Source organism: Numenius arquata, chromosome 3 (genome assembly GCF_964106895.1).
Source record: "Numenius arquata chromosome 3, bNumArq3.hap1.1, whole genome shotgun sequence".
NCBI lineage: Eukaryota > Metazoa > Chordata > Aves > Charadriiformes > Scolopacidae > Numenius > Numenius arquata.
Window position 1 is genome coordinate 31,059,920 of NC_133578.1, and position 24,925 is coordinate 31,084,844.

The window sequence follows — 24,925 nt, forward strand, 5'->3', positions numbered from 1 at the left end:
AATTCACAGTAGCATACAATGGCAAAAGTGCTGCAAATGCCAAACCGCAACGCCGGCACAGCAATGATAGGGGTAAATTATGCTGACAGCTGCCTTATTTCACAGTTTCATACTCAGAACAAATTCAGAATTTGTTCTGACATTAGTGGAAACAAATTAATCTTTCTCTAGTTTACTGCATGAAATTTAGTGCTTGCACAGTGAAAAAGAGGAGATATTTTCAGTCAGCTGCAATACCTCAAAATCCCACTAAAATGATTAAAGTTATTAGTGCCTCTTCAGAAAACCTGCTTCAGATTGCCAGGCTGGCTGATTTAGAGCTTTACTCATGAGAATCAGAAGGGTTCCAGATGACCAGAATCTTCTCTTTCCTTCTGCCTCTTCTAGGTATTATGATAAACCTATTGTGCCTCAAGAGACGGGGAAATAAAAAGACCAAGCTGACATGGAGGCAAACATGCTGACACAACTCACAAAGGTAAGCCACAGCTGCATGGCACAGAGGTTACTGTTAAGAGTGTAATTCAAATGAGTCCTTTCAAAACCCTGTTAAACCCCCCAAAATGTCAATTTTCTCCTTGAGTTGTTTAATAAGCTTCACTCTCCCTTGAACCAGCTTCGTGTATAGTTTGAGAACGAATGTTGTTTTGGAGACTGATGAAGACCCAGTCAGCTGTGGCATTCTGAACGACTGCAGCAGAGCTCTTCATCTGGAAGAGGGAAAGAGCTACTTTTTCATGGGCACCTGCTGGCATCTGGTTCAGCATGTGAGACGCTGGAACACTGAAGTACAGTTCGAGTCCTTTTGATGAGGGAGTTAGTTATGGGACGCTGCTGGAGTTTGACAGCTTAGGCTTCATAAAAATACAACACACCATTCTCCACTGACTTTGCTCTGTCAGTGGTCTTTGGAACAGACCCTAGTAGCTCCTTAAAGTTGTGCTGGTTAACAATCTGCTGACAAACCTGAGCAAGTTTGAGGGACATTAGTACTGTCACTGCCTCTGCTACATCTGAACTAAGGTTACATACAAATTCATGGGACAGTCCTGATAAGCTCAGTGCTGGTCTTTAAGCATTATGCCTTATTTCATGTACACGTTTCCCTTCTACCATGAACATATTTGACCCACACATGGGGTGAAAAGACAACTGATAAGAATCTCGAAGCCAATTGTGTATTTCCCAAAACAATCCCCCACCTCAGTCCAAAAACCAGAACTGTCCCTGTAAAACTTCCAGCACAAGGAACCAAAATGATTTGAGGAGAACATAAATATAAAGCCCAATCACCTGTAATGGATGATTACAAGCTTTATAGGATTACTGAATAACTATGCTATTTTGTAATTGAAGAAATTATACTTCAAGTTTTCTTTATATTAATAAATCTGTAGGAAAAGTTGTTGTTACATTACCTATTTTGCAATGTCTTGGTAAACGATATTCTTCCAGTATCAGCTCAATAGTATGTAGGTGTTTATGGTGCTTTAAGGTTGTTATTTGATCACTGTATTAAGCACATGCACAACGTTCACACAGCAAACCAGATTACACAAATTTTCATTCTGACCACAAATACAGTCTGACAATAAGCAGATAAACAAAAGACAGAATAAATCAATTTCACCGAAATCCTTCTCTCTGCAGTGTACCATCTGGTAAAAGTAAAAATGCCTGAAGGCTTTTAGTTATTCAAGTTTGTGTTATTCTTTATCTACCTTCGCTAATATTGTTCTCTTTAGCAGCCAGCTAGCACAGTAGGGCCTGGTAAAGCCATCATATTTAAAGGTCTATTTGCATTTTTCTTTTAAGATCTCTTTACAAACAATTAGAAATTTATTGCCTAACCATAAAAACTTGTTTGAGCTTAAAACTGATATGGAAAATCTTTTCCTGAAAGAACACTTCTAATTTTATTTATTTAGAAATGAAGGCATCACCTCAGGATTTGGCAGAGTTTTAACAACTGTAATGATGAGTTATACCATGGCTTGTTAGCATCCTGCACATTTTTTACACAGATTTTTGAAATATTTTTTTTCCTATTTGAGTCTCAGTTCTGATCCACCTGAAGTATCTGAATAACTAATGGCTTTATACATTTCAGCCTAAATACACTTTGGCAAGGCAGAGGACTGTGATCCCCATTGTTAGGCTCCTGCTACAGAGGACAGGTAACTCTCAAAAGCACCCTGGAAAGTGGCCACAAAACCAGGAGAAGAGTCTGGCTCTTTATTCTAACACTTCTTGAAATTTGAGACAATTATTCTCTGTATGTGTATAATAAGTTAGATTTCTCCTTAGTTGGAAAATAATGAGATCAGAAAGGATATATCCACTTTTCATCCACAATGACATGCACAAAAGCAACAATTTACCTCCATGGCCCCAAAAAGCACACATGCTTGTCTCTTACTGAGGATGACAAACACACCTATGACTGACTGGGGGGAAAGAGGGGAGACCCAAGGCTATTAAGTATGAACAACAGGCTAAGAGACAGTGCAATCCACCTTCGGATTTCACCTCTGTAATCCATCTTCACAAGCCTAGTAAAAAATAGGGGAATAAAACAAGTATCTGTAAAAGACAAAGGGGCCAGAAGGGGGACATTATGTATCTCATTGAAACCTAACACCACCCCCACCCAGTTTCATGAGCTCCATCTGTTCTCTCCGCTAATACACAGCAAGGGTAATCCCAAACTGCTGGAGGTTGCAAGAGAGCAAGCACAAACCCCTCTCCCGGTGCTGCAGCTCCACAGACAAGTAGCCAACCTGAGGCCAGACCTGTTGGATCAGGTCCTCCCAGACCCCCCAGGCAGGGGGGGCAGGGCCTAGGGGCCTTGGTAAAAGCACTGGTCTTTGAAGTTACCTGAAAACCCAACTGGGCCTGAGGGAACTTAAACGCTTGGGAGAGCGTTTTTTCCTTCTCTGCACTGGCAAGGTTATGGACTGGATTGTGTGACTGATGGGCAAACAAATACCAGAATGAACTGCAAGAGAATTTAAAAATCTGTACTTTATAGGCATAAGCACTACCAAAGGTCAGCTGGTGGACAGACACAGACAGAAAGCTAATGAGGACTGCCTGGAAACACAGAGAGAAACAGGACAGGAACTCTGTTCAGTGTAAAGAAATACCAGCCCTGGACTTTCCAGCCATCTGCCCATGCTCTAATCTACCACAACACTGACACACACAGGCAGCTCTTCGTCTACGGCACTGATTCCGGGCTACGTGAAACAGAAAACCATCATCTTTACAGTTTGCCAAGTAGGAGTCCCAGAAAGGGGGTGACTGTGTTCACTCACTGCTCTGCAACTCTGAGCACTGGCAGCATTGCTCATCACCCAGCACTGAGTTAGTACAGACACAACTATGTTCTTTTAAATGACTTCTTCCCCCATTCAACCACTCCTCTGCTTTGATTTTAACTTAGAAAACAACAGGAAAAATGGCTTTATCTTCCCCAAACATACACTACATGCTTCCTAGTTGTTCCATAAATGTATTTTAATTTATATTTAAATTGTTAGTATTGCCAAACTCCGTTTTTCCAGCATTACATCACAGTCAATTCTTTTTTCCAGCCTATGATGAAGCTTCCAAGTGCTTTTTGTTCTCTCAAAAAAATCCTCGATTGTGCTGGTTGTCCATGCTCATTATAAAGCATTGGACATACCAATGTGTTTGAGACGCAAAGAGTACAGGAGGCTTGCCTTTCTTTGGTCCAGTTCTGCATGCAGTGTAATTAAAGCTGGCCATTACTATTTTCTACAGACTATTTTCCATTTGTGTTTGGAAGCAGACTGTATGGGCAAGTAGCAGATGTTTCCTTTTAGTACTCCATAGGACTGTGTGGATGCCCAATATGTGAAAATGAATTTCTGGCAAGAGGTGTTATGAGGAACTGTGGCTCCTTTTGTGCTCTACACATTTCACTCAGATTTTCTGGGGCTCTCTTTTTGTTCCTGAGATGATTATTCTTGGTGGAAAAGTGAGAACACAATTATAGCACACAGGTTTTAACCATGGCAACAAATGTCTCAACTGCATTCTAGTGAGAGGGGAGTTCACCTAGCTTTTCTGACCTTCCCCTGCAACTTAAGCACTATTTGGTATTCTTCTTTTCCTTGCCCTACACTGTGAGACGTGGCTATGCTCTGACATGTTTTATATCCAAGCAATAAGGGAAGCAGCTTATGTTCTCACTCACACAAAGGTATTCCTGACAACCATACACCAAAGCTGGATGCAATGAGAAATACTTGCTCAGGGAGTACTGTAAGAAGGATCTTCCTCATAGCTTTCATGAGTCTGAGAAACACTGCCCTTCAGCTTACTCTGCTCAATGCTCTCATAGTCTTGGGGAAAGCAATGACATAAAAAGTCCTGCAAGAGCAGGGGTGACACAAGTGCTAGGTCACAGAAGCAGCGCTACCCACGAGACTGCAAAAGTCTTCTCACTGAGTGGGGCTAAGTGTGCTGCCTGGTCCAGTCCGTAGCCTATAAAATGCTCTGGTGTCTTCTGGCATGAAAAGCACTGTATAAAAACAAGTCATTATCACCTGTTCCAAGCATGCAGATAATTACTCCAGTTGGCAGGAACTCCTGGGACGCTCTTTACGAAAGAGAAAGTGAGCCCACTAAGGTGTTTGTAAACAAACATCTTTCTGGGGTTGTTTTTTGGCCCCATTTCATTAAAAAGTTAAAACCAGAAGCAACCATTAGATTTTTTTCAAGCATGTATAAGTGTTCACAGCACACCTGCTCCATACTACTCCTTTTTTAGATTATGGGATGGAAGCATGCACTGTTTTGCCAGATACGTTACTTTTTAAATTGCAGTATAGTACTCACTGAGTGTGCTCAGGAGTAATCTCTCTTCATCAGTTAGGTCAAGCTATGAAATACTGAGCCAGAGACATGAACTTTCACTGGCAACTATCACCCAACAGTTTCTGCTGCTAAAAGTTCTTGTGAATCTTTCTGTGGAAGCTTTCACGACATCTTAGGCCACATGTGCTATTCATTTATCTCCGTAATAATGGTTTAACATGCTATCTCAGGGTAGGAGGAAGATACATGATGTTATCTTTGCACTTCTTCATCCTTTCTGTGATTGGTAAAATCATGACAAGATCAGAAAAATGAGAAAGTCCAAAAGATTACTGACTCTTGAAATGCAGTTTTGATTCTGACCCTGATAGTAAGTGCAAAAAAGGTCTTTCATCCTACTGCCGAAGGAATAAAAACAAACCCAAGAGAGACAACAGAAAATAGTATGTGTTTCAGTATTTGGTTGCTATGCAAGATTAAAGCTTCTGACTTAGCTTCACTTAAACCCCTTAGGTGGTGACAGCTGTGCGTAACAGGAACTGGTTAAGCTCCCATCTAGGTTACGGTATTGAGCTCATTCAAGTATTCTCTGCAAGTTCTGACGACAGACAGCACTTAGTTGCTGTTGTATGTTTATCTATTGTCCATCTCAACAAGTCCACACTCCAGCAGCAAGTGGGAGAAACATCTTGCAAGAACCTTTGGAATCACTGTACCAAAGAAGACCAAATACCATTGTTGTGGCCTTGCTTTTGGTTACTCCATAGAATTCTGGGGGCAACAGCTTAGCTGAATTCCTTCATTTTCCCTTGATAGCCAAGTTGACTGTGCCACAGCAAAATTCCTATGCCCAAGGAGGTTGATAAATATGCAAGAAGCTGAGTGCTCACTTAATTACCTTATCCTCCCACTAGCACTAGTGATGCTTTATTCAACTTCGAAGAAAGGAAACTGCCATGTAAATAACTGTAAATGCCATTCAGCCCAGGAATATGATGTGTTGACTGTATGAGGTCTGAATCTGTAGGTATCACTGGCTGTGGTGATTTCTACTCAAATCCAGTGAATCTACAGCAGTTGGCAGCAAGTTTTTGTAAATGAGGCACTAAAGACAGGTCTTCCCATATTTTTCAGAGTTTAAGCTACAAGGTCATATGAAATATCCAAAACCTGTTTATAATTTTAGCAAAGAAGGTGTTAAGTCACATGTTTTACTGTTCAAACCATATCTTCCTTTCATTCATTTGAAGAAAAACCAAAATATCAGGCTTATGAGCTGCCAAAAGCAATGTAGCCTGCATTGACCTTTCCATGAACATGTCCTGACATTAGACTGTCCTTGTTGCAATGTTATGCTATGTGCATGAAATTGCTTTGTGAAGCCTGAATATGCAGAGCACAGATCTGTTACATTCTAGAGCTTCTGGCAGACTCCACTCCAATAATTTAGGCACCAATAGGAGGTAAAATTAAATGAAGCCTATTCAAAAGTTTTTTCAGGCAATTCTTCATGATTTTAAGTCTACTTGAATTTACATACTCTTTTTGGGGTCATTTTGTCTTTTTTTTTTTTTTTTTTTTGCCTAGTAAGCTCACCTATTATGTAAGAAATTTTAGCATCAGACAATACACTTTATTTTTTTTTTCAAGGTAAAACATCAATACATGAAAAATTAAGACTTTCCATTCTGATTTTACTAATATAACACCTCTCCCCACATTCTTAGATCACGATAGAGTTCTAAGCCTGCTTCATGACCAGAGTGACCATCATTTAAAGATCTAATTGACTGGGACTGCCTTCAAACAAGATTAGACATGTGACATTATATATTTTAACACTGTTACAAAAAAAAAAAACAAATGAGAGAGAACTACACAACGAGACCCAACTATGAGTTTACTCAGAGAAAAGGCCAGAGCCTTCTGAGCAGAAACCATAAACATTTTGTAAGTTTTCTAAAATCATACAAAACCACCTCTGAGAACTACCAAAAAGTGTAAGAAGTTGATGAATTTATTTCATTTTTATATACCAACACTACAATTACTGCATTTTAGTTCTTAAGCAAACATATCTACCATGGCTCCAGAGCACTCCTGACAATATGCAGTTTAGTACAACTGGTTCTCACAGCCCATGCTCACTGAGTGCAGCGAAAGAAACAGAGTCCTCCCTGCTAGACAGTAAGTTACACCAGCAGCTCAGTGCAACAGAATCTTCCACAAAATCAGCTCAGTAGCACTTGGACATTCTCCTCATACAGAAACGGAGTCCCAGTGGCCCTGAAGTCACTTTAGATGCATCACTGAAGACAATATGAATACACCACTAAAGTCCAGAGTTAAACTTCTGCCAATGCTACAGCATTTTCCTAAGATATGCTCACAAAAATACTGACAAATGTTGTCGACAAATTAAGGGTGAAAGGTTTCTGTACTCTTCTGTGATATGTGACTGAATCTTGTACATTTTAGTATGATCTTTTCTGCTTACTGCAAAACTGTATGAAACACAGGTTTTATATGGCATCTACGCTTAACAAAATGCCGAATAAAACTCAAACCAGGAAATGTTTCTCTATGACAAGTATATACAAAACGTGCAACTTGCTACTACAGCAATTATTTCTGCTACAAATTTTCACAGGGCGTAGACATATATAGTGAAGATCAGGAATAACCAAAATTATAGAGGAAAAAATTTAGAAAAAAGGAAGAAATAAAAGAATGAGGAAAAAGAATGAACTAGAGATGAGAACTGGAAATGAATTGATGGATGGAAAAGTTAAAAGAAACTATGAGGAAAAGAAAAAAAAGAATCGTGGGCTAAGAAGCAGAGATGATGGGAAATGAAGAGACAGTAAAGGACTGGCTGCCAAAGAAGATAAGATCAAAGAAAAAGTATAGAAAGAAGAGATTTAAAGATGGTAAAAGAGACTTCAGAAAACCCCATAAACAGGATTTTTGGAAAAGCTCTCGTTTGCTCAGATATGCTGCCACTGAACTTGATACAAAAGAATTAGATCAAGATGGATCACCTAGGGGGAAAAAAACCAAACCATAGCATGATTTTGTCCAAGAATTGTAGTTTTGTCCCCCTTTACGTATGTATGTAAACATACACTTATGTCTGTATTACACTTCCTAGTTGGCAAGGGAGTTACTTAATAGCATCACGTATTATTTTGATGAAAACCAAACGCTGCAAACAAACAGGGGGTAAATGACCACGCGCATCCACACACCCCCCCCCCAATGCCAGTGGCCTGATTAGCCCCTCTTTTCTCAGGTGGTGCTGATGGATCTCTCAAGGTGATTTACCTACCAGCTGTGTAATTCTGCAAAAGCAGCTTTAATCTTCTTTACAGAGTTATCCACTTCCTCTTTGATCATCATACGGTATCTGGTTAGAGAAACAGTGCAACGCTGCAAGTCTTTTACTGATTTTTCAATATTTGGCCCTAAAATAGAAAACAAAAATTGCACAAAAGTGAGAAAGCTGGTTTTGGCTTTTCTGAATGCGGGAGCAGGAATAGTTCAACAGGTTATTTGGCCAGATAAGGATGAAGCAGTTATCCTACTGAAGTCCATAAATCCAACTTTTCCATAGCCCTTCTGTGATGCTCCTCAGTTTCTAAACACTTTTGCTCAAATTCATTCCCCAAATCAAGTAACTGTTAAAACAGCGCTATTAATTATTTATTTTAACTTTCATTTAATATAATGTTAAATAGACCATAAATTGTTCAACTCATTTTTGTTACGCTGAACATGATTCTGCTCTTACTTTCCAACACAACTCTTCTTCACACATGTGCTTTTTTTTCTAGAGGCATCATCAGCTGTCTGATCACCTCAGCACACAGCAACCAGGGATCCAATTTACCTCTTTTTTTGACTGAATCATCTGTCTTTGTCTCAAGTTGGGTTGTAGCACTGGATGATTTAACTGAGGAAGACTTTGACTTTGGCCTGCCTAGGTTACACTGGAGTTGAACTGATGACTGAAGAGACTCGTGCTGTTCTACTCCATTCATAATCTTTGGGTTTAATTCCACAGATACTCTCTGGTGTTCTCGTTCTTTGTCTGAAAGAAAACATTAAAGGTAGAAAACAGGGAGTTACAAGTCTAAGAAAGATAAGAAGCTCTATTGTTGAGTGAATGACTTTATGTTTATACACTGGAAAAACTAGTGTTTTTTTTCCCACTGGCATGCATTCTACAGAGCCTCAGAAAACAATAACCAATGACAGAACAGAAACAATATGTTTTTGTTATTAAACACTAATTTGAACGTGTCTATGTTTCAACAGTCTAAAAAGAAAAACCCATTAAAAAAAAAAATCAACTCTTCCATGCTGATATGAAAAAATACCTCATGACATAGAAAGCACACTACCAATTGTTATCTTTTCCCAAATATTAGAGAACAGAACTAGAGACGAACTCTGCTATGGAAAACATGAGACTTTAATGTTTTTTTTTTATCTAAATCTATACGTCACACACAAGAAAAGGTCCATCATTTAATCAGCATTTTAAAAAGCACTGATTAAACTTTCCTACCTGAAATACTTACCTTGCCTGCCTACAGATTTCTATCAAAAGCAGCTGCTAAGAGGGACTAAGCAGGAAATGTCAAAGATTAGTCTCCTGGGTTCAACAGTTTCAAAGGGATAAGACAACAATTACTGAGCCTGTTTGGCTGCTGCAAGATGACCTGGTTTACTCTTTCCAAGACTCCAAAAGGATTCAATATATCAGCATCATAACAGAGGGACAAGCAGCCCAAAGAATAGCTATGAAGACTGACAGGTAAAGCCAGCTATTACTGCCACTATGAATTTTGGTTAAGGAAACATGCATAGAAAATGATTTGTTGTGTTAACAACATTTTCTAATCTTTGTACTCACTTTGTGAATGAATGATAGTCTGTTCTGACCATGCTCTTTATGCATCACTTTATTCAGCTGATGTTATGTGATATCTGGAGAAAAGGGGCCTGTCAGCCCCTTACCAGCTGGATTATAGCCCACGGAGTGGGATAAACACTGCTAGTATTGAGGGATACTGCCTGGGCAACTCCAGGAAATCAACTAATGACTTCTTTTTGCCCTGGCTGGGCTCTAGGACTGGTGTAAAGTACATCCTGGTATGTTTCCATGGCAATCACATAATGCCAGAGGAACAGGGAAGAATATTAGTGCCCACATTTCTAAAACAGCTTCTGTTTATGGGCTTTAAACGGTGAGTCTGCAAACAGAAAAGTATCTTACATAAAATAGTATTTAAGAAAATATCTAATGAAGTTAAAGAAACCTGTGTATCTGTGAAAGCAAGACACACCAGGTATGCAGCACACTGAATGTATTAAAGTTTCAATGCAGATACCAGCCTCACACATGGCCAGGAACTCTGTTCTGAGATAATTACCATTAATCAATCTTATGTAACCCTGGCTGCATCTCACACTAATGCAGATAGCTTTGATTTATAAAGAATCTTCTTTCTACTGTCAGTTAAGGCTGGCTATCAGCTAAGCTAATCATAAAGGCCAGGGCTATTGGATTCTGTCCCCAGAATTAGATCTTTTGAAATTTGTTGTTAAAGTGCAAAATTATTATTTACTGCATTTAATTAGCAGCTTTGGTATATTTTTCAAGACAAATGACAAACTGATAGCTTTTTGCCTGAATAAAGTAATCTAGAACAATGGTTATACTCTAAAAACTTTTAAATCATCTTTTGTCTGCAATGTACTTTGACACTGTTTCTTCCAAAGTGACACATCAGCTACTGTATAACCCAGCAGCAAGATGATCAACAGAGCCTAGCAATCAATACCTTCATATGCTGCAACTGAACTTGCAAATATGATTGAGGACAATTAAAACTAAAAAATTTAAAAAAATGAGAAAGGCTGAGAGACCTGGATCTGTTTAGCCTGGAGAAGTGAAGACTGAGAGGGGACCTCGTCAATGCTTATAAATACCTAAAGTGGAGGTGTCAAGATGATGGGGTCAGGCTCTTCTCAGTGGTGCCTGGTGACAGGACATGGGGCAACAGACACAGGCTGGGACACAGGAAGTTCCATCTGAACATGTGGAAAAACTTCTTTACTTTGAGGATGCCGGAGCACTGGAACAGGCTGCCCAAAGAGGCTGTGGAGTCTCCTTCTCTGGAGATATTCAAAACCTGCCTGGATGCATTCCTGTCTAGCCTGCTCTAGATGAACCTGCTTTGGCAGGGGGGCTAGACTAGATGATCTCTGAAGGTCCCTTCCAACCCCTACAATTCTTTGATTCTGTGAGAAAGTCTACATCAAATCTCTGAAGACTTGGGTCAGCTAAAAAAAAAATGTATAACAAAATCCAGGGACAAAGTCTATCTCAAATACTCGAAAGAGAAGTCAAAGGTTTGGGTAGTACTAGCTACAAGTAAACCGTTGCAGGGTTAGGTATGTGGTGGCTTGGAACTAGTCTAATGTGTGACCTCTGCTGTATTAACCATCAAGTATTACCAGACCTACCAGTAATGGCAGCAGCCCAAATAAACTTGCTTTGAAATCTGCTGAGCTGCTATCTTCAAAATGAGAAGTTTATCTTTTTATAACAGCTTGCCATTCAAAACCTTTAAAATAAAGTGAACCTCAATGGATTCTTTGGCTGAAAGAAGAAAAAAAGCTCCCTTGAGATATAAACAGGAGGTTTGACAGATTCACTAAAAATCATCTTACATGAAAAACAATTTCAAACATTCAAGCATTTCAAACTGCTTTAGAACAGTCTGTGCGACTTGCTCAGAAACTACAAGAGTGGAGCTGCTGGCCCCTGATGGACCATCGTCACCCTTCTCTTCTATTTAGTTCCATGCACTTCAGCACAAATTTAACAATATGTACATAGATCGCTTTTGACCTTTAAGAAAGTAGCTATTATACTGGCGGCAAAGACTAGGATTTTAGTGTGCCTGAAAGTGAAGGAACTCTTTCCTTCTCAATATTAAACTAATTGCCAGGAGCTTATTTTACTATGCAAGGGAAAATTGAATATGAAAGTTTCAGGTTTTCCTTTCTCTTAATTTCTTTTTTTTTTTTTTCTTTTCCGCCTTTTTCTTTTATTTTCTCCCTCTCTCCCCGTTTTTGAAAAGGCCAATTACTAGTTATGGGATATGTATAAAAGTTTATAAAAATTGTACAGCTATGGTAATATCTCATTTGTCACTTGTAAAAGCAAAGAAAGATTCTGAGATACTTTCTGCCCTTGGCATGTACAACTCTACACTGTATCATGTCAAAGAGAAAAAGGACTCAATCCCAATGCCACTGAAAAAGATCACTAAGAGCATGGGTACTCGTCTTGCATTCAGGTCTGTTATGCCCTAGAAAACAATCCCCATGCATGGACTCTTCAGTCTATGTATCTTTATTTATGCTTGCATTGTTTCAAAAAAGCAGCTCTAAGAAGTTTGACATGGAAGCTTGACATATATTTATACGACAAATGTTTATATCTTGCAGACTAAGTGGCAAGAATGCATTTAGTATTATGGAAACACAGAATTTTCAGGTTTATGGTGTATTCTATACAAAGTAAGTGGGTATCTTTAGCAAGGGCGGGAAGAGTATCTCTGGTGTTTTGCAAGGTGCCAAATTCCTAGGACAAAATTTCTTCATAAGTTGTTCATCTATTTGGCTGCTATATGTTGTAGAGCTTTCATTTAATTAAACCAGAGGTTGGCACTATCAAAGTAATCTGGAAGCAGCAGAGAATTCATTTCAGGACAATTATCCATTTGGCACATTCCTTTAAAATGAGGTTTCAGAGCTGTATTTGCAATCACGGAAAAAGGAATTTCAAGAGAAGTTCTTTTAATGCATTCTTACATACTGCTTAAGACACAGGAAGGAAATACTAACAGCAGTAATAATCTAGGGCTGGCAGAAGTTTGAAATGCAAAGAGCTGGAAAACCATTACCAGTACTTACAGCAATTAAATATGAACTTTATGAAAGGATACTTGAAGGCAAAAGCTTTCACAGAGCTTCTACCCCAGAGGAAAAGGTTTGTTTTCATTAACGTTGCTATAATCATAACTCTGTACCTCCTACAACACAGTGAGGAAGAACTTACTTTGTTACTGTCCCCCACTAGACCCTAGCAGAAATGTGCATGTCCTAAGAAGCTATCCGACTGCCTTCCCTCAACACAATGGCCCTCCCTTCCCTGTTAGGGAAATCCAGCGGAGACCTACTGCAACTAGTCTATTCAGGGAAGATGAGAAAAGAAAAGGGACTAGTCTGGACTAGGCAATAAAGAAATCCTGTAATATGCCACAAGCTCATACTGTTCAGATGACTTTGCTCCAGATGAGAGACTTTATTGGTTCTGTCACCACACTCAAGCCATTTTCTAACCCTGCATTCTTCTGTATTTAAAATAATCTGTCATATTCTGAATCAGCTGGGCCTCTAATTATAGTTTATTCCTTTTGTCTCTAGGAAAAAAGACATTTTGCAAGGAAACATATTGCAAGGTGAATTGTGACCAGATATAGATTTACTTGCATAACTCTAATAGCTATGTGCATTATTTTGCACAAACGTGTCTCTCCAACTTCTTTTTACTATATTCTATTTCATGGCAATAAAAATACCATGATTTTTTATGTAAATGGGGGTTGGCTATTGCCAGTTAAAAAGGTGTCTTGTGTGAGATGAACTGACCTCTGATTTCTGGATAGACTGGCACGGACTCCAGAAATCCTGAGCCTTTGTTCTCAAGAGAAGAGGCTTCCAGTTTCTGATTGGCAGAACCACTGCAAGAGTTGTCCTTAGAGCATCCATTCAGGTGGCAGCCATATATTCCTTGGGGCTCTTGAGATGCCTTCTCAGGTCCACCATTCTTATTTTTAGGATCTTTATTGCCTTGGTGCTGTTTAGATTTGCTTCTTTTTCTCCTATTGTTCTAAACAGAGAAACATTGCAAGAACAGAGACATCACTCAGTGCAACTCATATAAACTCAATTATAATTAGTAAATTGTCCAGGCTCTTAGAAGCCCATACAAGTGACATCAGTGTAACGCAATTCACAGGCCATGCTGTGTTACACAACTCATTATATCTGCTCAGTTGAATATACAAAACCGTTCAAATAAAACCTGAAGGTCCTAACTGGTTTTCCCCTTCCAAAATACTTGCATTGCAAAATGGTAGCAGAACCTTTGCTAAGAAACTGCTCAAAATGTTTGCAGTCACCTAGGAGTAGTTCCTAACCATCCGGGAGACATTCACACAGAAAACATGGACAAATGCTTAGGGCATCACTCTGATCAGGCAGAAGGAGATCACAAAGGACATACATTGGCCACTGCTACTGTAGTTCTCACAACCATAAAGAGAAGCCTCCATGACAGTGACTCACAAGGCAGCCTCCTGGTACAGCTTTGGCTTGGAGATACATAAGCATGAAGATCACATCCCAAGCATATACTTGAAGTATCTGACTTGTTAGTGTCACTAATTCATGACTCCTAATGGAGGACTCCTATGTATAAGTTACTTTTACACACAGCAGCAAAAACTCTAGCACTGCAAATGGCTATGCCTATCCAGGATACAACTCCTTATTAAAAGGCGTTTCTGTACATGGACTGTTTTGGGATTTGTTCTGTACTTGTTCAGGGTCTGGCTCCCACACATGTGTACACGTGCGCTGAATCAGAAATTCTCTGAGAACAGTGGGGTAGAGACACAGCAACAGATGAACAGGATTAAAAATAATACGCACATTTGCTTTCAAGTTTTCTGACTACAGGTGTGAAAGAAGTCACCTATGTTAGCAAAGACAGACAAAGCACTGGCCAAAATAAAAGTACTACATTCAACTACAGACAGCTGAAAAATGTTCTGAATGCTTTGATTCTCAAGAGCAAGTTCTTACCTTCTTTTTTCCTGTCATATTCCATTCTTTTAGAACCTGAGTTGCGCTGCCTAGAGAAAGGAAAGATAAAACATTTCAACAAAAGTTCTGCTATGAAAAAGAACAAGTTTGTTCAAGAACTGTTTCTAATCTCCTAGCTGGGCAGCATTTCCATTTGCTGTTGTGAATTCTCTTATGTGGGGAGAACAAAATGAGAACTGCCATCTTTCCCCTTTTTAGTTACCCATTTTATTTGATTACACTACATACAGTGGATGGGCTACTTAGCACTACTTATGGCTTTCATTCCACAAAGTGATTGAATGTGTGCCTAACTTAAAAGCACTAGCATAAGCCCCAGAAAAATCAACACTCAAATCTCTTGCCTGAAAAGGAAAGCATCTCAGCACTGGGTAAACTAGATAGTCCACCTGGACTCTAGAGCTTCCGAAAGTTTTTAAATCTTTTGGCATTTTTATCACATGCTTCCTATGTGTTATCTGTCATATCCAGAAGACATAAGAACATAAAAATGAAAACTTAATTAGCATCCAAAAGAGTAATTTCACGGACTGCTGAGAAATTCTGCATCACACACAGAGTAAACTTAGGCCTGGCAGAAAAAAAGTGGTTAAAATCTATATTGAAAAAATGACTACAATTCTGTATACTTGAAATTCTGCCTGCCAGCTCTAATAAGTTGGTTCGATAGATTTATGGAACAAAGCAAGCAAAGCCTTGGTCAGACCAAGTGCCGGCTGCCATGTTAGAAGAAAACTCTTCTGCATCTAGTTAACATCATTATTTTGTTCTCCTGGACCCTAAAGCTGAAAATAGATGCTTACAGTAAGCATGCAGTCTAAATCGTCATTGAAACTGCTATGGCAGTGTCTGCCACAATAATCCTTTTAATTGCAACCAGGTTAGAGGTCTTCTGCTTGAATTTAAGAATCCTTTTACCATCCCTGCACAATTCTAGTAAACATTCATTTATTATCTTTTCTCATTCGTTTCAGGGAACTCTTGATTATATTAAGTAGTAATGCTGTTTTCAGACCACCATGAGTTGTCAACTTGTGTTCAGCCAAAAATGTGAGAGGTTTTCAAATATACCAAAACTATTTTTCTATCACAATAATCCAGACCCAAGAATATCTGGTGAGTCTATCATGCACATCAGAAGAGATGATGTGCCTTGCTAGTAGTGCTAAGCCTGATTTGTTAATTGTGAAAAAAAATGTGTATGGAATCCAAAGCCATGTTTTGTTTCCTAGATGATATGACAATGCAGACAGATGGCTAAGAAAACTTCTATTACGTGTATAACTATACATATATCTATATTTAGTTATACATATAAATACTTATGTATATATAAATAGAATGTCCTTTCCTAAAGGTATGCTATCTTTTGACAGAAAATGCATTTCAGTATGAAGAAATAAACCCAGACATTTGCTGCCCATTTTACTCCATGCTGCTGAAAATATGTGATTTCACTTGACAGCTTTGTTAACTGTTTTCACAGCATCGTCCCACACTCTTTTTGTGTTGGCTGGTGTTGTCTTAGCTTTGCTTCCCTCGGCTTCCCTGTGAATACTATGCATGGTGACGGTTATCTTAGGGATTCACCCAACTAAACCCAGTTTCCTCCTGTTGGAAACGCACTAACTGTTCAAGTCCCAAAGCCCTCATTCAAGTTCCAAAGCCCACCAGTATATTTTCTTGAACACATCTACAAAGCAGCTGAGTAGAGCTTCTTATTATGCTTAATTAGTTAAACACTAACACAGCAAATAAAACCTTTTAACCATTATTTTATTTAACTCAAATTCAACATTAAAAAGTACATTAATTATAGAGACATCACCTATATGCCACTCCAGATATGAAACAAGATAGGAACTGATCACAGGAAACTAAATTTGAACATTTCTTGATTCAGCAAGCAGCACCTTTGAGAAAAGCATTAAATGGAGGTGCCCAGCCTTTTCTCTCAGCATGACTGTCCCTGTGTTTTTCATTGCATGTGGTAATGCAATTGTGATATTTCAATCTTGGAAATTTCTGTCATTCACATAAAGAGATACTTTAAGTGCTAGATTCATTCTATCCACAGTGGCAGCTGAATGGATACGTCATTTCTCACCCTGTTCCCAAACAGTAACAAATATTGGCTGTTTTCAAATGCTCACTTGCAAAGACTTCTGATCTCAAGGCACAATGATCATAAACTGGTGAAGTTCAAGCAAAGATCATTTGAACTCAGGTTACAACAGCTTGCTTTTCTTCAGGACTTCATTGCACTCTTGCAAGGCTTGCTTTTGTTTCTTCCTCATAGCAGATGAGACCCATGGCTATGAAAGCACTTCCCCTTTTGAGGAGCCATTAGAAACAACTCAGACCACAAGCAAGCAATGGTAACTTGAGACAAAATAAATTGAATGAAAGGAACTTACTGAATAATCATGAAGCAACCCTCCACTACTTTTTCCCAAGACACATTATTACAGGAAAACAAAAAATATTGTTAATTAGATGCATCACATTTTCCTTTCTCTCTGTGTGTGCACAAACTCTGATTTCCATACATCTATCAGAATCTGACTGTCTATGCAGATGCCTGAATCACTAGGCCCCATATAGATCTGATGGAAAAATTCTGGCGTATTTATAAATAGTCCTGTTTGCTTGCATCTGCTTTTTGCATACTGGTAAGTAATTCCTAGTACATCATGATGCTTTTTGGCAAACACATTTTAGTAAATTAAATTAATACAAACCAAACCCAAAACTATTCTGAAGTAAAATAGATATGAAACGAGCAACTTGGTGAGATGGCAAAACAACACTATGAGGCATTTTTAAATTATACAGGGATTTTGAGACCACTGAACTTCTAGTACCTTTTAAGCAGACCCAAGCTACAAAGATTTTGAGAGGATTTGGTCATGGTATGCTATTATTCCTGCAAATGGTTTTTTACAGACTTTGGTAAAAGTTCAGAATACTTGCCGTTATATATTTATCAGAAAAGTGTTACTTAAATATGTGACCTTTCATTAGAGATGGTTCCATGATGCAAAATACAAACTCAGATCCAAATTTAGAATGGCTCGAATTTTCAATGGAATCTTAGTTCAGCCATCGTAAATGTCAAGCCTATTTGCAAAATTCAGATTGAGGTTTGAATGTCAACGTATGCATCAAGTTCAGGGGTTTAGGGGCCTGGTTATCTGCTTCAGAATCACCACAAATTCTTATTAGTTACTGTACCTTCAATACTGAATCATATTCCGACACGTTTACTTTAAAGAGCATTAATTCTCATGCAGAATAAAGAAGGTCTGCAACAAGTGGCACCAAAAAAAGGGCAAAGTCAGGTAAAACAGATAAACAGCCATGTTAAAAAAAGAAAAAAAAGGACTTTAAGTGTCACAGTCATCTGAATTTCAGCAGAACAGAAGAATATTTTTTCAGCCACTAGAGACAATGAATACTTTAGCATGCAATTGAACCCCTCATGCCTTAGTGAAAAAGGTACACTGTACTCACCATCCATGAAAGCTTGAACAGCCTTGTCTACATTGTTATCAAACTGCTGCAACACCAGAACTATCTCATTATTGCTTTTGTTCGGAACAATTGATCGGATTGCATTGATCTGGAAGGAAAAAAGAAGATGACAATAACATATGGGTTTACCATACTCCTTCAGAAAACAAAGTAGCCCCCTGTGCCAATGCAATTTCATATAAATGCATGTTATACATGACATGCTTACAAGTATACAACGTATCTGTATGAAGCAATACTCATCCTTTCCTTACCTGGCCCACGCAACTAATGAAAACAATTTCTTCAAGAGACCAAATCATAGGACTGGTAGCCAGCAAGCCTGGAACCAAATCCTATCCTCAGTCACAGCAGGAGAATTAGTTTAAATAAACTGACAGAACTTGGCCTTATGCTTGTTTACTAAACATTCTGTTTGCTGCCATACGGACTTGACACGTGACCTATACAAACTTAGGGAGCACATAACTAGTTCAACAAGGCTGTTGCATGGCCTTGCTCCATCAAAGTTATGATCAGTCACTTGCATGAGAACAGTCAAAGGCTAAAAGAAAACAGTTATCATTTTTAAAAGCTCTAGTGGCTGCTCAGCATAATTTCAGTTTGCTGTTCAATATATGTGACCAGGAAGCTTGTGTAACAGAATTCTGAACAAAGAACATGGGAAACCAAATGCTTCCTTCAGGAAACTCTGCTGATGGATGAGGTGTTACACCCACGGATGATTCTGGCATGCCATGCTGCAATTTCACAGCATTTGCTATTGCTGTATTGTGTTCAGTATTCATTTATACCAAATGGGAGTTCAATTCACTATATTTTAAATAAAATATTCTTAATGGAATCATATCGATGATTTACTTTCTCATGCCCGTGTAATCTAGCTGAAAGTAAATAGTTACATGAAACTTAATTACTATATTGTTTTAATGCTAGACAAGCTCTACTAGGTAGCACCAAACCAAAAATACTTGGTTAAACATAATTAGCAAAACTAACAAAAGCCTATGATAGTACTCTGAAAAAAAAAAGAGAATCAGTGCCAAAAGCAGTCTAGTTGTTCCAAATCAGCTTTTTGAGGTTCTGTGTCAAGCTATCCAGCATGTATTTACTATTAGAAACTTGCTATTACACTGCAAATGTTTATCTGGCACCCTTCTTCGCCGTGTTTCTGTGGGAATACATTCTTTATTAGGGTATACTTTATTTACTGCATCACAATGTCATCATGCCAATTCCTGATTGTGAAGCATTGGTGATCTTTTCATTGTACTGTGAAATATAATCGTGCAAAAATAAAATGTGAAGACAGATCTGTTTAAAGGAACTAGGTTGGCTTACATGGTGAGAGCATTCACACTACCCTGTCTTAGCTGTCCATTTAGATGCTGAAGAATGATCTTTCTAGATCCCCTTTATGGAGTATCCATCAGTGAAGTGCTCACCTTCTGGTGTCTCAAGTGCTCAGATTTATGACCAAAGATCTTATTTTGCTGTAGTATGTTCACTCGACTCCTCAACCACTGTTTTTCCCTGTCCTGTATACTAAATATAAGCCATAACTCATTTCAGGTTCTGCTAATGCACATCGACTGAGGGCTCTGATTCACGATGTCTGCTGGACTTGGCTTCAACACCGCAAAAAGTTGATACTTCAGCTAAATCCACACAGAATCAAACTTTCTGGAAGATGCTTTCTAGATGAGCTCATCTCTTTCACTGTGTAAGGAAGGCCACTTTCCCACTTCAGCACACAACTTTTGTACAGGTACTTAGTGCGATTTACTCTGCTCCTGTCCCTCATCCTATCACACATCTCTTTGCAACTTCATATCTGCCCACAACACATTTGAAGTAGTAAGTCTAGCCTTGTACAACTCGGGCCATAACCACCATTTAGTGGGCTGTGGAGTTATATTGCTTGCCTACTTCCCAAGGACCCTCTACAAAGGCCTATCTAATAATTTGTCTAACATTTGCACCCTAATGTTTGCACGGCTTGCCCACAAGCTACCTCTCAACCCAAGAGCTAGCTGCTTGGGAGTCTCTAGTAAACACAGGTAACTTCACGTTGGAAGTTCAGGCAGGCTAGGCTGCCAACTGGACTGCTTGAAGCAGAGGCTTGCCAGAAACTATCCAGAAAATCTCTGTCTGCTGAAACTTATCTCTTTGGCTGATGTGTACGCACGGGGAGGGAAGTAGCAAGTATAGCTCTCTCTGAACTGCAGGCATACAAGTGATAACCACCCCAAATCAACAGGATGTGCAGAGAAAGCCCTGGAAAAAGGAGTTTCATTCATCTTCTGATTGTGGGCACAGGCGTGCTATTTACTGATAAAGCTGCAACAAGTATGAACTGAGCTGGTTCCACAACAATAAAAGTTGGCAAAGATACTAGGATAGAGCAGGCCACAAGCTGCAGTCCATTTTATGTTCAAGCTGGTAGTTGCCAAACATTTCCACCATGTGGATTACATCTTCATATTCTCACACCGCGCCCCCCCCCCCCTTTCACAATCATGTGGATCATCTCTCTGCCTACTCAGAATTGCATAATCTCCTTGTGGCAACTGCTTACAGGAAAAATAGTAAAAGGAAGTATGTAGTGTATTCTAACCATCTTTAAATGTAAGCATGGGAATTTCATATGGCTTCTAGGTCCTCCTTTGCTATGAAAGGTCTGGGAACCTCAAGAAGCATCTGGAAATAATGAAGTGAGGCCAAGACCACAGGATGGATCAGGCAACTCGCCACACACTGCAGTTTGGAAACTTCTTAAAGACATTAAGAAGAACATCTGCTGGGTGGAGAACACTGACACACGAGAACTCGACCACGCAGACTGTTTTAGACTACAGAATCTACTGAAGACTTTCTGTTTGCACTGTATGGCCTTTGTTAAAAAAAATTTGATTAATAGAAAAAACAGAATTAAAAGCTAAACAGTGCTTCATCCAACTAGTACTATGATTAAATACAAAAAGATTATGCAAACATTCTAGTTGTACAGATAACCCAAAATACATGATGATCTTAGCAAGAATACTTACCAATACAGAGAAAAGAAATTAAGCATATGGCCAACACTGTGGACAGAGTCCAATTTCAGTTGGACTATATAAAATATATAAAATATAAAAATTTGATTTAGGGAACACGAATTAACAGTTCTACTGCCAAAAACCAACAACATCCTTAGTTGACTGTTGTACAAAATATACAATATACATTTGTTTATCTTTCAATTTAGAAAAATCAAAAAGTTAAGAAGTTTCATGAAAAAATTCCTCAGGAAAAGAACACCATCTTGCAAAGTAAAGTATCCAGGACTTGGGAAATTCCAAATCAGAAGTTGCTTACACTTCCTTAATCTGCTTCCCTTGTGTATGTATGCCTTGATACTCAGGATAGTGTTTTTGCTTTCAATATTTCTGCAGTGAATTATGTGGGATAAGATAAATCAAAACTAAAATTTGCAACCAGTAGGGTATATCAATAATAAGAAAAAGATATATATACTGCTCTGTTCACAAACAACAAAAGCAGATACAAACCCAGAATTCCAACAGAGGAGCAATCCCAAAAGGTTTTGTTCTGAAATAAAATATTTTGTCTTAAAAAATTTTAGGAACAACACAGAATAATGTTACCATATTTTTTCTGGAATTTCAAAGACAGACCGGTGTGCCAGACATCAGGTCTCCAATATATGGGCTGCTAGACTGATGTTTTCATCCAGAATACACTGGAACTACTGTACACAGGCAGTGGAAGAGTCAGCAATTTCTGGACATCCAGAAATTACTGACAAACAGCTACAAGTCTCAAATTGTGACCTGACAGTGTATCTGGGAGGATGTTTGAAGCTCAGGTCTCTGTCCACATGCAAAACGTGTCCCATATATTTCTGGAAAGGGACATAGCAGCACAAAAGAAAAAGCCAAAGGGAGGAGTAGACAACCTTCCTGAGAGCATAAGCCTAACACTAATGCACTTCTACAGCTGAAGGTCATAACAGACATATCACAGACTGTGATGAACAGAGGCACAGCAAAGCTCCAGGAATGCTTGTACAAATCATAGAATCATAGAAGGGTTAGAGTTGGAAGGGACCTTAAAGATCATCGAGTTCCAACCCCACTGCCATGGACAGGGACACCCCCTACCAGAGCAGGTTGCTCAAAGCCCCATCCAGCCTGGCCTTAAACACTTCCAGGGATGGGGCATCCACAACTTCCCTGAGCAACCTGTTTCAGTGCCTCACCACCCTCACAGTAAAGAATTTCCTCCTAATATCTAATCTAAATCTGCTTTCTTCCAATTTAAAACCATTGCCCCTTGTCCTGCCACTACACTTCCTGACAAAGAGTCCCTCTCTGGCTCTCCTGTAGGCTCCCTTCAGATATTGATAGGCTGCTATGAGGTCTCCCCGGATCCTTCTCTCCTCCAGGCTGAACAACCCCAGCTCTCTCAGTCTGTCTTCATAGGGGAGGTGCTCCATCCCTCTGATCATCTTCGTGGCCCTCCTCCGGACCCGTTCCAACAGGTCCATGTCCTTACTGTGTTGAGGACTCCAAAGCTGGACAGAGTACTCCAGGTGGGGTCTCATGAGCACAGAGTAGAGGGGCACCTCCCGCAACCTGCTGGCCACATTTCTCTTGATGCAGCCCATATAAGATGACACGTGGGAGATATATTACAGGGCTGGATGTGAGCTGGATTTAGGCAGCCCAGATATGCTGGCTCCTCTCTGGTTCACCTGCTAGTTCAGATGTTAAACCAGTCCTTTTGCCAGTACAGCTGTAAATCTCAACTGCTTACAAGTCTCCAGCTGCCTGAGAGAAGTCAGTCACTTTCTAAATCCAGAAAACTAAATAGACCTCATTTTTATTAAAGGTGTGACAGGTAGGTATTCCAGGGCAGGAGATAATTTCCAACTTTATCTCTCTAAACTTATAGCCCTCAAACTTACCAAGAACATCTACCTTCTCAACATGTAAGCAACAGATTACGGAACTGGAATAATTCAATATTGTACAACTTCTCATCAACAAATTCCATTTAAAAAATATTTAACATTCTAAAGGATGAAAAAAAAAAAAACAAGAGCCAAAGAATCCCCTAACATGCAGTGATACTGCATCAATCCCAAACAGTCTGCAAGAATATAGTCACAGCAGCCTCCTTTATTAGATTTATTTATATGTATGTAGGAAAAAACAGGTTTTTTCCTACTCACTGAAACCTGATAATAGGAAGAACAGTACCAGACAGACTACAGGGAAGTCAACTATTTTAACAATTGTGTGAATCATCCTGTCTTTATCCAGTGTAGATTCCCAGTGAAATACTGTCATCGTCTGGATGCTAGACAAGCATTCCAGGACACGAAGAGAATTCAGTAACATACCTTCTGAACCACAGATAACCATGCTGTTAATGTCCGCATTAGTTGAGAGGCTGTCACTGACAGTAATTAAATTCTTGGACTTTCCCTCCTGTAGCCTGACCAGAAAGCACGCTTCTTTCTTTGCTATTAAGATGACTCGCTCAGAATTTCAGCTTACAAAAGCTACTTTAAAGCAATCACAGATCTAAAATATAAAGCTGTGACATTCAAAACTGTGTATGCTCAAGAACATGGAAGGCAGAAGCCACCGCCACCTCCATTTAAACCCATGATCCAGAGACCTACCTTGCAAGCATGCATTTAATTCCTGTGGACCTAGCTACTCTTCGGACAAGGCTAAAGTTAGTTCCGAGTTTAGAAGACTTTTAACCACTTTTCTGAGTTCAAGTCTTAAGCACACACTTAGCTTGAAATGCTTGCTCAAGCTCTGTTAAAATTGCTGCAGTTTGAGCCAGGTTGCATCTCATCAGGACCAGAATTCCACAGTCATGAGGCCACTTTTATCAGTCTCTTATACAAATTGCTGAGGACTGCCCAGAAGTGGTATCAAAACTGGAAAGGGTTCCAAGTCCCCTCAGATAAACTGGCTACCCAAAAATAAAATCCCTAAGGTCTGATCAAGTAAGTCAAGACATACTTGACTATTTTTTCTGAGGATTACTGTTATACTATAGGTAATCTCACTTGGGGCTGATTTTTGGCTCACCTTAAATAAATAAATAAATTCAGTAACAGATTACTTCTGAGGAGCATGGCACACAGGAAAGGAGGACACTGAAATTCTAACCTTCTGTGCTATCTTTCTCAAAGCCCTCACGAACAGTCATCTCATGAGACTTTCCTGATAAATCAAGCTTGAAAAGAAATACAGCCTGCCTGAAAGCCGTGACAGCAGATTACCTACTCTGCACCCAGAACCAAGCTGACATTGCTGTGTATTCATCTGAGTCCTCCAGGTTCTCTGTCAAGTTTCAAATGGTTCCCAGGCAACTGTAACAACATGAAATCAATTGCTGCCTGTTTGCTGCTCTACTCCATCTGCTCCCCCTTGGCATTATCTCAAAGAGGATGTTTCTGGTGAATAAGTAACATATCCGGGGTTCAGAGAATTTGTTTATATAATTCTGACATAGTGACAAATTAAACTTCTTTGCTGAAAGCTCATGG

General features: G+C 39.2%; 1 protein-coding gene across 2 annotated transcripts in view; it reads right to left on the reverse strand.

Annotated features, from left to right (window-relative positions):
• SPATS2L (spermatogenesis associated serine rich 2 like) overlaps positions 1-24,925 on the reverse strand; it is a 157,848-nt gene that overhangs the window by 15,337 nt on the left and 117,586 nt on the right. For both annotated transcript variants that reach the window (XM_074144852.1, XM_074144851.1), the window contains 5 exons: positions 18,328-18,436; positions 14,794-14,843; positions 13,576-13,816; positions 8,735-8,935; positions 8,174-8,309 (listed from right to left, as the gene is read on the reverse strand). In XM_074144852.1, the coding sequence (XP_074000953.1) occupies positions 8,174-8,309; positions 8,735-8,935; positions 13,576-13,816; positions 14,794-14,843; positions 18,328-18,436 (737 nt within the window). The remainder of the gene's footprint in view (positions 1-8,173; positions 8,310-8,734; positions 8,936-13,575; positions 13,817-14,793; positions 14,844-18,327; positions 18,437-24,925) is intronic.